The sequence below is a fragment of the Gavia stellata genome, chromosome 17, assembly GCF_030936135.1.
Source record: "Gavia stellata isolate bGavSte3 chromosome 17, bGavSte3.hap2, whole genome shotgun sequence".
In the NCBI taxonomy this organism is placed as follows: Eukaryota; Metazoa; Chordata; class Aves; order Gaviiformes; family Gaviidae; genus Gavia; species Gavia stellata.
Window position 1 is genome coordinate 18818384 of NC_082610.1, and position 17729 is coordinate 18836112.

General features: G+C 43.1%; 1 protein-coding gene across 1 annotated transcript in view; it reads right to left on the bottom strand.

The window, feature by feature from the left end:
- Nucleotides 1-17729, bottom strand: part of BRSK2 (BR serine/threonine kinase 2) — a 318409-nt gene that overhangs the window by 27939 nt on the left and 272741 nt on the right. The window contains exons 13-15 of the mRNA XM_059825816.1: nt 8056-8116; nt 3523-3730; nt 2346-2394 (exon numbers count right to left, since the gene is read on the bottom strand). Coding sequence (XP_059681799.1) covers nt 2346-2394; nt 3523-3730; nt 8056-8116 — 318 coding nt within the window. The remainder of the gene's footprint in view (nt 1-2345; nt 2395-3522; nt 3731-8055; nt 8117-17729) is intronic.

A 17729-nucleotide genomic window follows, 5' to 3' on the forward strand; every position in this document is an offset into this window, starting at 1 on the left:
GCAAGGACATGTATTTTTATCGCTCAACCCAGGAGGTCAATACAGCTCTTGATAAGGCTATCTTATTTCTTACAGAAAGGAAAAAAATACTAGAAAAAATAAGACATGTGGAAGTGGGCACTGAGCAACAAGACATCTATCGTTAAAATATAATCCAGTTCATTATTTTTTATGACTTTTATTATGTTTACTGCAGGGTGCAGCCCAACTGAACTCATTAATTTGGCAATTATACAGAAAAAGAAAAAAGGGCCTTAGGCTTTGACTTGCATCCAAACTGCCTCAAATGACAGGCACTACTTCTCTATACCAGCTTTTAAAGAGTGAGTGGGAAGCAGAGAAGGCAATAAATTAACAGAAAAATTTCCACCAACGTACATGCATGAAGCGGAGAAATTTAATTCTGAAGGTTTTCTGCTTTAATGGCCTTAAAAACATTTGAGACGAGAGTATCATATATTTCTTTGATAAGGATGCGTTCATTTTATGACATTCTTTCATGCCTCTCTATTAGTAAATGCTGCAAAGTGTTGAAAACACAATTTATTCCATTTTTCTTCCTGGATTTCTTTTACTAACCTTTACTACTCCCACTTCTCCCTCTTCTGAAGTCTTTATCCCTCTCCATTCTGCAGCATTAGATACAGAGTGCCCATCTTATACCAGATAAATGCCAGGTCTGGGGAAAGTTGTTAAGGCAATACCATTGTCACCAATTACAAAACTTTGGGCCTAAAATTTCCATCTACGACTCATGAATATTTCACACAAGTATCTTGACAAAAGACCAAATTGCCTTGGTTGGCAGGGTAAGTCTATGGGCATTGGGTGCACAAACACAAGCTGTGAAAATAAAAAGGAATTATTTGGCATCTGTTGCATATATTAGGACGCATTTGGAGCAGCACTCTCTGGCAGGGACTTCCAAACCTGCCATGCAGTGACGCACATTTGTGCAGTGAAATGGTTGAAATGTGCACTGACTTTTAGGAATGAGTCTGGTGAATATGAAACAGCTTCTCCCTGTCCCAGTGCTGCTGCCCAGAATTAACACTGCATTTACTAAGGCAGCCAAAGATTCCTCTGAATTATCTCAGCAGAGGCTTCTGTATGGTATCCTGAGGATACAAACTCTCCTGTACTAAGAGGAAGACTTTTTAATGCATAGTTAGTGCCAGTATAAGCCATTGATTATCCTCTCCACTCCCCAAGAGTGATCTGCTTGACAACCAAATGAAAGAAGAGAGAAGGAACATGTTAGAAACCTAGTAAATTCAGCAAACCATGAGAAAAACCAGAAGTGGACCCATGTGAACCTCCTGAGGTTCAACAAGGCCAAGTGCAAGGTCCTGCACCTGGGTGGGGGCAACCCCTGGTATCGACACAGGCTGGGGGTGAAGGGATTGAGAGCAGCCCTGTGGGGAAGGACTTGGGGGTACTGGTGGATGAAAAGCTGGATATGAGCTGGCAATGTGCGCTCACAGCTCAGAAGGCCAACCACATCCTGGGCTACATCAAAAGAAGAGTGACCAGGAGGTCGAGGGAGGCGATTCTCCCCCTCTACTCCGCTCTCTTGAGACCCCACCTGCAGTACTGCGTCCAGCTCTGGGGCCCCCAGCATAAGCAGGACATGGACCTGTTGGAGAGGGTCCAGAGGAGGGCCACGAAGATGATCAGAGGGATGGAGCACTTCTCCTATGAGGACAGGCTGAGAGACTTGGAGTTGTTCAGCCTGGAGAAGAGAAGGCTCCGGGAAGACCTTATTGCGGCCTTTCAGTGCTTGAAGGGGGCTTATAAGAAAGATGCGGACAGACTTTTTAGCAGGGCTTGTTGCAATAGAACAAGGGGTAATGGTCTTAAACTACAAGAAGGTAGCTTTAGACTAGATATAAGGAAGAATTTTTTTACGATGAGGGTGGTGAAACACTGGAAGAGGTTGCCCAGAGAGGTGGTAGATGCCCCATCCCTGGAAACGTTCAAGGTCAGGTTGGACAGGGCTCTGAGCAACCTGATCTAGTTGAAGATGTCCCTGCTCATTGCAGGGGGGGTTGGACTAGACGACCTGTAAAGGTCCCTTCCAACCCAAACCATTCTATGATTCTAAAATGAGGTGGTTACTGGGAAACCGTTTCATCACCTGCTGACCCCACTGCCGTTACTGAGGTATAGATTTTATCCAGGGTCCTTAGCAGAAGAACCATTTCACATCTCTACCCCACTCACAGGATAACTGGTTACAGTCAGATACTGATCCGGAACAGGAATATGTCACCCTATGACATTCAGGCAAGGAAGTTACATTGGTATGCGGTGGAAAAAAAGTAGCGTACTGGCAAATAACTTACTCTGGGGATGATTCCGGGGTTAAATTAGACATCTCCTCTGGTGTAGGTACTGCCCATGCACGCACAGCCAAAGAGAGGGAGGGAGAAAAGAAATTGATGATTCAGTACACCTTCCATTTTCTGCTTGTATACCAATGAAACAATTCTGGCATTACACCCTCTTGCATTTGCCCACTGACTCTGCGGACTAGTTCTGACATTTGAACATTGGTCATATGTCTCTAGATGACTGTATCTAATCAAGTGCTGCATTTCAAGGCTCACCCTACCCTTCCTCAAGTCATTATGTAATCTTGCACTGGCTTCAATGGTTTCTGGTTCAGACCCAAACACTGTGCCAATTCGATTGCTTTACAATTGCTTCAAAGCCCAGCTGGATGCAGCTCAGTCACTGCTGCGATTCTCCGCAGTTCTCTGACCATCACAGTTCAAAATCTAACTCTTCCATGGCTGTAATCCTCCCTTCCCATGGGATCACATCCCAGTACCCTGTAAAACCACAGGGTGTTGGGATAGCTGCTGATGACATCTGAGGATAATGCATGTGACTTTGAGTGCCCTTTGCCTGAATGCAAAAAGCCACCTGGAGCTTGAAGAAGAAAATTTTGCACATCTCAACACTCTAGAGACTCTGAAAACTGAAACAGGCCAGCAGGTATGAAACCACTGATTGTATTAAGGAGATTTTTACACCAACTACCAAAGGAGGTAAAAAAAGCATTAACCAAGATCAAACAAGCTGTGCTTCAGAAGGACAATTTCAGGCTACTGCCACCGGCTATCTTTTTTTCAGCAGAATGCTCAGCTTGTGGCTACGGAGAGGGAGTGGAGTACAGCCATAGGGGAAATGGCAGAGCTCTAGGTTCGCTGACTAAACGAGTGGAGAAGCTGAAGATAAAATTTTCTTGTGTTCCAAGAGCCACAACAGGGATAGTAAGAGGTGTATGGCTAGAGCGTGAAGAAGGCTCAGGAGATGCTGTTGGAGCAGGTACAGTGGCATGACAGAGCCCGCTCACACGTGCCTTGGGATAGGGCTGGCTGACGCTATCATGCCCATTTTCAACACCAATATTCAGTCCTCAGTACATGGAATTTGCAGAGCCACAGAGAGGTATCAACTCGCTGCTGAACGTCTGCCCAAATCAGACCCACCCGGTACGTTTGGATGAGTACTCACCTTGCAATTTCCGGCGATGGAAGCGAGGAGACCCCAGGAAACTATTCTTGATTGAGTTGAGCCGTGTCCTCCATGGCATTCCTCCAATGCTGGGGCTGGATGGTGGTGTTGGGTTGGGTGTGCCTGCTGGGCTCTCCTTTGGCGTATGGACAGGTGTCCCCTTGGGGGTAGGGAGGGGACTTCCCCTTGGAGAGGGGTGAGGGGTGACCTGTATGATGGGGATAGATTTGGTGCTTGGGTCAGTACTGGAAGGGAGCAATCTAACAGGAGACATAGGGTTGGTCTGCACTTTAGGAACAGCGAGCTGTGGGTTAAAGCCGGCAGCAGGCGAGCGGCCCTGAGCATTCTGCACAGGGGTGTTCTGGGAAGAGGGGGCGCTGGTATTGCTGGCGGGGAGTGGGTTGGATTTAGTAGACTGGAGTGGTTTTTCGGCCAATTTGCTCTTGGATGGCAAAGTCTGCGTCTTTGGGTTGGGCTGAAGTGCTGGCTTTGGTTGGAGTACATGTCCAGGCCTGGAGGCGTTCCTACAAGCATCAGGGTCCAAGGAGACTTGGGGTCGGGGAGAGAAAGGGAGGTCGGAGGTCTGAGGGGGGATGAAGAACTTTCTGATAGGCTACGAGACAGACGCAGAGTGTCCATGCACATCAAAAACAGTGATTTACGCATAGAGCGGGCGAGCAGAGAAAGGAAAGTCAGAATAAAATCCATCCGAGTCACAAAGATGCACCATGTCACAAGGAGACACAAGAGATGGAGGTGAAGGGGTAGTGGGGGGGGGAGGGATTTTGCAAAGAAACAAAAACGAACAAACAAACAAAAAACAAAAAAAAGACATGCAGTTAGCTGGGAACACAGCATAATCAACAACAGCAGCGGCGGCAGCAGCAAGAACAACAGTGTCATAACAGGCTTCATCATATTAACCAACCACGTGTCAGCAAAGGAAAACAACAGAAAGAAAAGTAAAACAAAGGAAAAGTAAAAAAAAAAAAACAAAATGAAAGAAAGTAACCAAGAAAAAAGAAGAGAGAAATGCCATCTCTCTGGGATTGTTCTGATTGCCCTGCAGTGAGAGAAGCACGATGCTGTAGGGAGGTGAGGAAGGGGAAGAAGAACCACTCAAGCCACAGACAAATTGAGATGTGCCAAGAATGGGACCACCTCTTTCAGCTCCAAGTGCCCATATGCAAACCCAGCAGAGAGATGGAACTCAAAACAGGTGGGTGATACATACGGAGTGGTAGGCGATACACACAGGTTACTGCACACGCCAGTCAGAACCTCTTTCCTTCCTCTGTACCCCTGACTCTGGCTAACGCACACCCCGCTTGCAGCCACCCGTTGCAGAAAGAGGGGGGAAAGGGAGACCGATGCCAGGCGGGCATCCACTCTCCTCCCTTGGTCTGGAAGGTTAAACCACTCAGCTTTCACTTGGAGGCTTCAGAGCACACACCACCACGAGAAAAATACGAACTCAGGCTGGTGTTTGATTTGTAAACAGCTACAGCAAAAACTTCAGAGAGGCCTGGCAAACGTGTTTATCTGGGAAGAGATGATACTCCCCATCAGACTTTATGCTTCCGCTGCAACATCCCTCATTGCGACGAAGGACAGCTTGATAATCGGAACTTCTGTCATAAAGTCACAGCAATATTTGCCATTAAGTCCCAATTCTATGGAGGGGGTGGGGTGAGCCATTGTTTTGTAAGACACAGTTTAAAAAGAAAAAGACAACCGAAGTTCATAATCCATTGGTGAGTTATCAAAATGGGATTATGAATTTTTTTTTCCCAAACAAGAACATTTACACATGTTAGAGGCATTTTGGGAAACCATTCATATATCGACAGCAAACAGCACTACGCAGACTTGGGAGGATAGAAGCCTTTTAAAGGAATATTAGCAAGCTAAAAATCACATTTAAAACAAAACGAATGTCCTTACAGAACATTGCTGTTAACACCTTAGATTACAAGTACTGGCAGAATTGTAAAAATAGAAATCACTACTCAAGATCTTTAGCTTTTGTCTGCGCTCAGATTCTGATTTCTAGAAACTATTACCTATTACAAATTATTTATCACCATTATCATTATTATTAATTTTTAACACCTAAAAGCTGTAATCAAGCACTGTCCAGACGTACCATGTACACGTAACCATGCCTCAAATCTCAGTCCCAGGTAAGCACACTCACCAGTTGAGTTTACTTTCTGGGTTTGGTGGATAAGCACAATGTTGCCATATTTAAAAAAATGCAGAAATCTATTTAAGACTTAATTCCTAAAATTGTTTGCATCGAAGTTTTGCAATTACTTTAAAGAACTTAGGGTTAGGCCACCAAAATTAAAAGGCAATCATTACATCAAAACATTTGTATTGTTATTAGGATTGTAAAGTTAAACTACAGTCTGCCATGTTGGTAAATTCTGATCACCAATGAGAAAGGAAGGGGAGAAGATGAGGAAAGAGGTTAATTTATGGAAGTGACTCTCAGCATCTGACTATTAACCATCTGCAAATGACACCAATGGATAAAAGTCAAAGACAGTTGATTGCAAATGTTTCCTTGCAATTTTTGTATCTTATGTGTAGGATGGTTTGAGAAACAAATTTGAAAGAAATAAAGTCAAATTCAACTCCCACTTAAGCCATTAATAATCTGAAGGGGCACCCTTAATTGCCGCTTTTTTAATAATGAAATAAAGCACAAGATTAGGTCTATATTTCAGCTGGTGCAATGGGGCACACCATTAGCAAGATCTTGTGAGATTCAAGAACTCCTAGTTGCTGTCGAATTCCATTCCTCACAGAGCTGAACCTAAGCAATGCATACAGTGAAATGTGTATTTGCTTTTTAAAGCATGTTCTCTTTCAATAATCTAAGGTGCTATTAGAAGCATAGGTAAGGACGTTTTAAAAAAAATAGGATTTTTATTCCAACATTTCCTTTTAAGCCTCAAATTTGACCTGCCTTAATATCGTTGTGATCTGCTGAAAATGCCATCTGGCTGCTAAATCCCTTTGAAGACTATTTAATAAACTGCCTATTAAGTAATAATGGTAAGATACAGCAACTATGGAACAGATCTTGTCATTCTTATTCTTTGATGTAGTCCTACTGAGATGTCAGAAATTGATCCCAAGAGATCAATTGATGAGATTGAGATTTAGGTTTGCTGCACTGGATGCTTATTTTGTGCACGAAACTGTTCCCATGCTCTTTTTCAGTACATTTTGCAGTGGCATAAGAGTTCTCAGACCTCTGCTTCGTTCCGCCAACATCCAGGAGTCCCAGTGCAGAAAGAAGGAAATGGATCTTCACTGGTTCCTGGTACATTAAAGACGCAGAGGAGACCACAAATGCATTTGTGCCAGTTGCAAAACAGGGTAGCAACTGATAGGAACCCAGAATATGTTTCAGAAAATAGTTCAATCAAGCAAGGAGTTGGAAGCTTTAGTAGCCTAGAAACTTGCACCCGACAGTGTGTCTTTATGCATAAGAATTACACACAATGATACTGGGGAATTACAATTTTAAATACTTGGAATACTAATGTTGTCTTCATAGACCTAGGAGTAGATCCATAGGTGCATCCATACCCTAACACATGGAATATATCCATTTCCAACAGGGAATGGCATCTTCTCATGAAGTCTTGAGAAGTATGTAGACATCCTCCAAAGACTCTGGGCCAGACAGTTAGGTAACATGGATTCCCACAGCCCTACAGACGTCTTGATGAGGTCTAGACTTTGGTAGGTCTGCAGTCTTGACATGACTAAGCTGACCTGGTCAGCCACGAGGAATACTCACTCTTATCCCTAAAGAAGTTACCAAGGAGAGGGAGGCCTCTGTCACTGCATTTAGAAACTATAACAACTTTGCAACAGCTGTACTATCAAGCATGCTTTGTACTACCTGAGTATCAGTATTAGTCGAGTATCGGTATTTAGCTGACTGTATATCGAATAAGGGCACGTGAACGTACCTTCTTTATAGGAGTTTGAGTGTACTTTTCTCCTCTTAATTAGTTGACTTCTTACTTCCTCTTTAAATTTGCTAGCCCTCACATTTGTGTCATTTATCTTCTCTGACTTTCCAACACAAGCTATTCCGAGGCAAACGGAATCAAGCTGGTTGTAACAGGCACGGTTTGGTGCTCTACTGTGACCTGATTGAAGGTAGCTGTGAAATGGTTCTTGATATTTGGTCTGAGACCACACCGTATCCCGACCTCAGCTGGATATGGCAGTGTTTAGTCATAGCAACGTTATTCTATGTGCTTATGAGACTGAAAAAGGGCAGGGGCACAGCGAGATCCCTGCTAACAGCGCAGGGAAGATGTATGAGAAATTCTCTGCTTGCATTTGTAAATAACATTTCCCTCACCACCCATGAAAATTTAGAAGCTGCCAAGGAAAAACAAAACATCCCAGCTAAGAGCCACAGGTCCGCAGCAACAGATGTCGAAAAGCATCAAGCATGTGTGAGTGAATTGGACCAACAGATCTTGAAGCAGCACCACTTACCCTTGGACTGCTGAGAGGACTGGTGGAGAGCCCAGACGACGCTCCGCTGATTGACCGAGACCTGAATGGACACAATAAGGAAAACAGCCCTCAGAAAACTTGGACAAGTCATAACCCTGAACACCAGCCAGCACAGGCACAGGCATGAAGTGAGGAGGAGGAGGGAGGCTGTCACTGGAAAAGCACATGACTCTTTCCTTTCACTACTGTCACATTTTACAGTTGTCCCACCCTCAAAACAAAGAAGTGCTGTTGCTCAGGGAGGATGCTACAATCCCTTGTCATTAAGGGAGCTGCTACCTTCTTTTTGGTCATCAAGCACATGGAAGCTACTACGCCTGACCTGCACAAGCTGAACTGCTGAACTCAAAAAGGACTGTCAAGACATTCATGTTGGTGCTGAGAATTCTCTTCTGCGCAGTGCTGGTGGACACAGAACGAGGCGTTCTCTGTCACGAGCAACGTGGAAAAGCACTGTGTGTACAAGGCACAAAGGTAGGGGATTCTTCCAGATATTAAAAGAACAAGTCTCAGTGACCCAGGCATGCAATCGTTTCCTATGCGATGACTTCACACTGCTATCAAAGCTCACCTTGGCTTAACCCTTTCCAGCTTCTCACTGATGGATTTCACATCCCTGCTCTCCAGTAAGACTTCCTGCTGCTGCATTAAACCAGCCAGGTCTTCTCCATGGATAACGAGTTCTGCTGTTGTTGATGACTTTACTAATATCAAGAAAACAGCCCAGGTGCTCTCAAAAAGAGGCCAGTCAAGGGAGAATAAACTGTCCTATTTGCTGACAAGGTCACCTATACTGTAATGCTCTTATGCTCTCCAGCAAAGGCCACCTATGAAAAACGTCAGCTGTAGACAATAAAACGTACAAATGTGCTACGCTGAACGTGCTGAAAAGGCAGACAGGCCATATGCACAAACATTTCAGCAGCAGAAGTTTCCAGGAGGAGGGCTGCCCTGCAGGAAAAAACCCCCTCCGTGTGACTGTAAATGAGTTAAGCCCCAGGGGCAGCTGCTTTCTCTCCTTTTTAAACAGAAAGTAAGTTGTCTTGAAGACTGAAACATCTTACAGGAGAGGACGTGGCTAAGAACCGAGTTGTTCCAACAATGACCATGCAACATGTCAATATAGCAAACCTACCAATGTTTCACCTATGGCAAGAGCCGTGAAAGCAGTTACTTGCCTTCAGGTAACAAACATGAAAAGGTGAAATCCTGTAGGTGTTTGGAAAACAGAGTGCATGTGTGTATGTGTATACATATGTGTCTACGTCTGTGTACACATATATGTATTTAAAATTTGTATCGGTCAGGTAGTTAGTGTCAGCTTACACATAAGAGAATATAAAACAAATTTAGACCATAAACTGTCTCAGTTTACTCTCTTCTACTGTTACAAAAGAATAAACCAAAAAAACAGTTTCTAAAATGGTCCTGCAGACATTTATTACTGAATAAATTTGAGTAGTAGAATTATTAAAAAATATGTGAACTGCAGAAGAGGAAATATTTCCAAGGAAAGGGTAAGCTATAACTAGGTCCTGTTCTCTCTATTTGTATCCTCTGCAGAAATTACTCACTGATCTTTTTCTTTGCATCTCACTGCAGTTCAACCGTCACAGTAAGTAGGTGAAACCCCAAAGCCCAGTCTCAGCATGCTTTTTTGCCAGATTAAATCTAAATTTGCACCATGAAAATCCGGGGCACTCATTCTACGCAGAAACTCCCCACTTACGTTCTTCCTTGTACCCTGCTGCGGTCTGCCCATCACAGTACAGCAGTCAAAAACTAGAAGCTCAGTCTTGGCATTCTTCTGCGCTAGATTAAACCTAAATTTGTACCATCAAGATCTGGGGCACTCATGAAGGTTTATGCAAAGTACTTTTAAGGGAAGAACCGTCTGCTCCACTTCTGAAAGGCTATTTTATGTGCCTCTCCTATAACTGAAGTAGCTGAGAGCAACGCAGATGTGTCGTGCGTATGGGAAGTTCATTTAGTTAAAATCCTCCTTGGGTGAGTCATCAGGAAAAGCTTCTTCTAAACCATAACTTACAAGAGGAGTCTACAGATTATCTTGGACAAATGCGGAAGGCATTCAGAGGTGCCCACAGATGCAGTTAAACACCTACTTAGGAGTTAAATTCCCACTAGGAGCTGTTCCCACCAACTCTTAATTGTGGTGGGACAGTCCTCTCTGACACTCACCTGAATTCCAGGATACTCGATTAAAAGTTCCAATCTGCTATTTCCTCTTTGCAATCAGGTGTTTCCAACAGTCCTGAATTCTCCCCTCCCAACCCCATTGCCTCCTAGTTTTTTACAAAAGCGCTCACACACACGGAGGGCAAAGCACGGCAGGCCCCACCTCCCAACTCCCAGTTCCTTATGGGAAGCAATATTTGAAAAAGAGTTGTTGTGTACTGTGTTTTCATCCAGCCTAGGAGCCTGAGGTGGGGGACAGAAGAGAGAGTTAGTGTGAAAATCCTCCTGGAAATGCATTCAGTATCCACACGATTGCTACCGAACAAGCTTTATTTCTGCTGCTGATTTACATGCAAAATACGTCAGAAGGAAAGTAAGCCCTACAGCAAGTTTTAGTTTGTCCACACTGGAAATTGTATATAGGAGCAGTGGAAAGAGTTTAAAGAATCCTGGGTTAATTTTAAGTGTTGGGGTAAAAAGAGAGCTGTACATTTTCACAACTTTCCCCCTTTACAAGAGCGTGCCGGTATGGGATATGACACCCAGACTGAGGAGATCTTCCTTGCATCTTCTTCAATTTAAGAAATCTCCCGTAATTTACCTTTACAAATGGCCCATAGTTCCCAAGCTGGCTACAAAAACTCAGTACAGTGGCAGGGTCTATATTTCAGTACAAAAATACTAATAAGCAAAAATGTCAGATTTGTCTCTCCCGTCAAGATCATCTTAGCTGGGAAATGCTAGAATTCAGTTCTTTAAAAAAAACAAAAACCACACAGGCACTGCTCCTGTATCTCAGAGTCAGGTGGACAGAACTGGGACAGGGCCAAAAGAAAGTCATGAAAATGTTGCATTATGCTGAAATGTTGTAATGAAAGAACAGAGAGAATTTACATTTTTATTCCCCTCACCAGAAAATGAAAGTATGAGGCCCTACAGGCAGCACATTAGTATGGCAGACCCTGGATGATCTTACGTGTGGGAAGAGGAGAAAAATGTGGCATCATCTTATCTCTATGGCTATGAACTAAGTTTATTTAGTGGGAAATATCTATTAGTGAGTAACCTCCTAAGAGTCTCTATAGGCATTACATGTCATTGGAAGTATTAAATCTGTAATTATTCCAATAACTTCATACTAAATGCAACAATCTAGGAAACGACAAACATTGCATGTGACTCATTTTGCTCTGTGTTTTGCATTGCTGTACGCTTGGGCACTAACTCAATGGAAGCCATCAAAAAGTTGTTGAAAATACAAGCAGCAAAGTTAATGCAGTTGCTCAGATAAAAAGCATTCCCTCAAACACAACTGCCAGATTTAGAGACACAAGAAAAGATTTTTAGTCCCTTCCAAAGTGACATAGTTGTTTTGCCAAGCCTGGAGGGAGGAATTAAAAAAACCCCAAACGTAAGGGAGCTAGACCCAAGGTTTAGGAGGGGGAAGATGTAGAGGGCACTCTAAACATAAGGTGGGCACTGAGACCATTGCAGGCTATTCCTCCCGTCTCATAGATTGACAGTAATCTGGAGACATCTGAGCTATGAAAGAGAGAGGTCAAGGACTGAAACGGAATGTGCATGTGCGGGCTGTACTTTGTAGATGTGATGATTTGAGACCTTATTCAATCCCTTTGATACTTCGAAGTATCAAAGTTAAAAGGTCCTTTGTTTTACAGTAATTTTTTACTCATTTTAGCCAGCTGCTGTCAAAGGGGAAGGCATGCGAGGCCCAATTCATGTTAGACCAGTGGTCTCTTACTGGTGAAACTGAGGAGCTGGAATCCAGTTTCCAGCTGGTTTCAGAGAACTGCAGAATTTCTTGAGAGCTGCAAGAGGTGAAGGGCTGAAGCCTCACACTGCTGAGGTGTAGGCAGAGAGAAATACAAGAAGGAAAAGCACAGCTGACCTGGTAACCGCACGACACATATAGCACATGTACAGAGCACCTCTATGTAGCCCTTCACTCTGATTTTCAAGTGCTTTGAACAGTGCGTCTGCTAGTATACACCAGTAGAGTACAAAGGTTTCACAGCCAGCATTAAACATTTGGATCAGATTTGGCATTTGTTTCTTCTTTGAATAACCATCTCACAGAAATTTCTTTTCTTACAATCAAAGGGGAGTTTGGTACCTTGTTGCAGTCCCAGCAGAACTTGCTGTCATAGCACAGTTTTACCAGGATGCTGAATACAGCCTCTGAGCTGGTCAAGCTGGAGCCATGCTTCCACGAAGGGGAGCCTGCAGCATGCATGCAGCGTGCAGTAATGCATCGGATTTGTGTCCCTGGGTGAAATGCCTTAGAAATTGTGAATCGGTTTGCTTCCACGTGTAGTTTTGAAAGTCATTCCCAAAACTTCCAGCCAACCTTTTATTTGCTTCAAGCCTGAATTGGGTGGAATTTGATACTCCTCTTTGCTTGCTCACTCAAATAAAACCGAAAAATTCTAAACTGTATTTCAGGGTATGAGACCCCTGAAAATGACCAGAATTAATATGCAATAGGTGAGCAGTCAGGTATTGTGTGTTGCAACATTTCATCACTATTACTCTTGGGTGTCCAAAAGATACAAACTGTGCTTCCTTGCTCCCTGGTCTAGGGAATATGAATAGAATACCTTTCACGCTCCACTCTCTTACAGTCCCAACCGTGCAAATAATACTAACTAGAACACCTCTTACTGGGAATACTTATGCTTAAGTCAGAAGGTCTGCTCATAGTAATAACTGCTTGTAAGATGAAGCCTTAAAAGAGTACAGAGAAAGGACCGCAGGTGTTGGTAACACACCTCTTCTTCCTTTCAGCGCACACAGAGGGTGATGTTAAACAGCACCACCTTCCTTAATTGGCCAATTATACTAAAGTTCCATTTATAAATGGTTTAGAAAGAAGTAATAAATTGTAAAGCATGCTACAAACATGAGAAGTAACTGTTAGTGGTGCTAATTAGCTTTCTCAATACGTACCCTCTCAATAAGCTTTTGCTGTAGTCTGTAGTGATCTATTAAAATACTGTTATTAAATCATTTATTAGTAAAATATTCTCCTTCTGTTAAGTATTTATAAATGGAACTTTAATTTGAAGTGTGACTGCATTCCTAGTTGTACCTATATCCTCTTTATTGAAAATAAAGAGCTTTGAAGATGTATCTGTCTCTAGGGCCATCTGTTCATCTCTTAAGAAAACGTATACTAAAAAGAGAGGGAATACCCAGCATTTTTTTAATAACCAGGATGGGGTTCAGCTTCATCTTAAAAAAAAATAAAGAAGAAAAAAGGATAAATTAGGATCAAAATTAACTGGAGGGTACCAAACAGATACAAAAAGCGCTAAACGGAGAAGGGGGTTTCATTCTCAGAAGGTGTCCTGGTACTGGCACAGTGTCTGAGAATAGTTCTCTGTGCCCACAGACATTGAAACATAGAGACAAACAAAAGAACAAAAAAGAGCCCAAATTATATGGAGTGTGACTCCAACATAAAAGCACACAAACACACACAAAAGCACCAAAAATGCTTCTTCCCACATCTCTCTCTCTCTCTCCCTGCTGTAAAGCCTCATTCACTGAAGTCTATCAGCCTGTACTGTATTTGTAAAGTGCAAATGAAAAGTTTCTCTACAAGATACAACAGGTCCCGCAACAGGAATAATCCAAAACTAGAGCTTACCCCAACGGATCAGCACTCGCCATCCTCGGAAAGGGAAAATGAAGAGAGAGGGAGAGAGAGAAAGAAAGAGAGAGGGATGTGGAGACAGGTGGAGAGAAGAGTAGGAAAAGTAGAGTGAAATACTGTTCGGAGAACTGAACGGTCATAATTATTGCCACCGGAGCCTACGTCTTCAGAGACCAGGAACACTAGGGGGACAGTTTCATTTACCAGAAAATCACTTTTGCCCTGCTCACAACATTGCGGACACGTCCAACTTTGGCACTGGGGAATATGGAGAGGGACATACTAAGGCTGTAAAAAAAAAATTCCCGGCCAAATCCCAATTAAAGCAGTCAGCAGAGCAATGGGGTTCATACTTCGTGCTGCATTTCTTTTCTGCCTCTTACATAAGGCCCCATTAGATCAGACTGTTATCAAGGAAATTGTTCTTTTTGTCCCCAGACTGCTCAGTGTAGTGTCCCTCTGTCCCCCAAGCTGGCCTGGTAAGAAGTACTTTTTTTGCCACGAATGAACTGTGAAACGTATTGGTTATTAAAGCATGCATTTCTGAGCCAGCTTGGGAGCCCAGGGTACAAGATTGTAGCTCAAGCTGTGAAGCTGCTTTGATACTGGCTTATTAGTCATGATGGTCTTATAGTCAGGAATTCAGATCAGCTAGAACATACCAGCTCAGCAACCCGGCACTTATCTCTGCAGATGCCATCTTGTGCTCCAGGATCTCATTTTTCATTTAAAATAAATTCAGTCTCTGGGTCTTAAAGGTTGCAAAGAAAATCTTTCAAATGTGAATGGAGAATAAATCAACGCTGTGGTGAAAAGAGTCTGAAACAGCAGCTCTAAAAGCAGAATGAATCTCTGGCATGTTGACTTTGAAACCTAGCGACAATCAAAAAATTCAGTATTCTTAATTTTTCACTACTAACCAAAGCATTCAAAATCAAAAAGAATAGTCAGGTTATTAAGTTTTCAGGGGTGCAGGTAAGCAAACACAGGAAAGTGTCACCACCTTTTCATATTAACCAAGATTAGATTAGAAATTAAAAAAAATCTGGTGTGTTATTAAGCCAAATTATTTTCAAGTCGGATGCAGCGCTTTTTTTCCTCTCTGTCTCTTTCTCTCTCTCATGCTCTCCATTTTCATTAACAGGCTCCCAAGCTGCCCGAGCTACCTCTGGCTGGGTGAGGAAAATCCATTCTCCACAAGACGGTCACCAACAGAAATGCCAAATTTAATATATGCCCAGTAGATTTCACAGTTTATTGCTCAGTGCAACTAGCCATGCTTCCCGTTACATCAACATTGCAAATGCTGGGCTGGGCAACGCAAGGCAGTTTTGAGAACAGTTAAAATTAAAACGTAGTTAGAAGAGAAAGAAAAAATTGTTGTGCTACGCATTGATAGAGAAGTGGAAAGAAGCATTACAGTAAGTTCTTTGTCATGTGTTTGAGTGACACTCCATTTGTATTTCAGCCTGGAGTGCAAATTTGGGTAAGATCTAATTCATATATATACAATTCCATATATATGTATATATTTAGGGACAAACGCTGTCCTCAATTGTACCCGTACAAATCTATCTACAGTGATGTAACTGAGAAGAGCAAATTGACACCCATTGTATATTGGAACGTGTGTGTACATTTGTACAGAAAATACACCCATATTCACACATGCAGAATATTAAAATGTAAATAGAATGGGTGCGAGAAGGTTGATTAATTTTTCTTCCAAGTCATTTTCCCAACAGGGAAGGCACTGAAGAGGTTAACAAAGAGAATGGAAAGCAAATTGACAATAGGGAAAAGGAAGAGGGAAATGAGGTTTAAAAAAAATGAACAATCCCAGGACACAATAGACCCAGAAGCGCAGACATGTGCATTCCCTACAATACTGAAGCAAGTGAACTACGGAGCTGCAGCAACCCAGATACAGAAGAAGAGAAGCACTGAAAGAGGGGGTGAAAGTCAGAAAGAAAGAAAAAGAAAAAGAAAGGGACAGTGGCCTCAGCTACTAAGACAACCATGTGCATCTAGAGGGAAGGGACCCTTAAAGATGCAGTATTCCTTTAAAAAAGACATCATAAAGTTGGATAATTAAACACTGGCCAAAAATTTAATGGCCACCATGATTAGCTGGCCCCATTTTGCTGGGGTTCTCTTTGCTGCCTATCCCTTTCTTTCATGTGGCTGCGCACGGCTCCAGAATCCAGGTCCTTTCGCTTTCCCACCACTGAGGTCCTTCATCCTAACTCTTAGAAGTGGGAGGGAGGTAAGACCACAGCGAATGTGATCCTTGAAAAATCAGCCTGGTCCTCCAATGAGAAGGACCCTGGGTGCTCCTCGTGCAGTGCCCTAACCTTCTCCTCCTGTACGCTGAAAGACAGCACGTTTGAGGGGGAACACGAAATGCCCATGTGCATTTAAGAAATTCCCCCAGCGGTTACTGAAGGGTCATTTCCTCTGCTCTGAACACAGCTGCAGCAGCTGCTGGAGAAGGCCAGAGGGACAACGAATGGTGCTGGGAACATCTGCTGAAAGATCCTTCTCCTGTCACAGGTAAAATTTCTGCACTTCTCTTACTGGACCTGACTTTTAATTGCTGTGGGAAGAGCTCATCTTCGGAGTAGTTTCAGACTAACTTTTAACGCAGGAAGTGCCACGTGTTCAAGAACAGAACTTACGTATAGGGGGAATCAGAGAAAGGAGCAGGAATTCCATGTCTATGGAACAGTCCAAGAAAGCCCAGCCACTAAAGACTGTATAACCACTACTTCTTCATGGCTGTGAAACTTGGAGGTTTCTAACAGTTCGGGTCCAATGCTTGTTCCTATCTTGGCATCTTAAAGAGGGCGTGAGGCACAGTCTCTCCTGCAGACGCACGATGGTCTTCACTGCGGCAGGTTCAAGACTTGAAACGCCGCCCACAAAGCACTGCCTCTGTCTGCAAAAGGCTGAAACAGGGGCTGTCCCTCACACATCCTACCACTCTCCTGAGGCTTAAAGGCCACATTTATCTTTAAATAGAAAGGTTTCTAGTAATAGGGGAAATGCAGAGAAGAATGGTTTGCCAAGTCTATAGGTTCCTTTAAGGAACCCACTGCTTCCCCCTTTTTGAATCACATGGAACACTCCTAACCTTTGGGTGAGCTAAGTGTTTGTCCAAAATGTGTAAGGATTACATTTTGATGAAGAATTACCCATTGGGATGCCAGCTTTTAACATTAGAGAAAAATTCTCTTCCTCTGAGACCAAAATTTTAGGAACAACATGTCCACTTACAACCTTCCCAAAAGTCTAAACTTTTTTTTTTGTTCGTGGACCCACATGAGTCCACTTAAACTCCCTAAATCTGGTGGCCTGCATGTCTTCCATTGTGCCTCTATCCACAATTGGGAGTTACCCTTTTTGTTATTCTTCACCATCTGTCACTTGAACTGTTAGATTGGAATCATCCTCCAAAAACTCTGTCTTCCATCATCTTGTGTTCTCTGCTGCAGCCAGGGTAGCCTTAAGGAGTTTGTCTCTCACCTACAGGCACTTAATATTTTGCTCTGTCGGACAGGATTTCCAAAGTTTCCTACCATTGTCACTGACTCAGTTGTGCTGCTGTTTCTAGTGCTGGGAGTGGAGCACTCTGGGCTTTCCTAGTGTTTTATATTCCAATCCCTCCCAAAGCAGCCTTAGCAAATGCGTCTTCCCCCCTGGGCATCCTCGCTCATAGCAGAACTGAATGGGAAGTAGCAGTAGGATGAAATTTTAGTGGGGAAAACGTTGGTACAGTCAC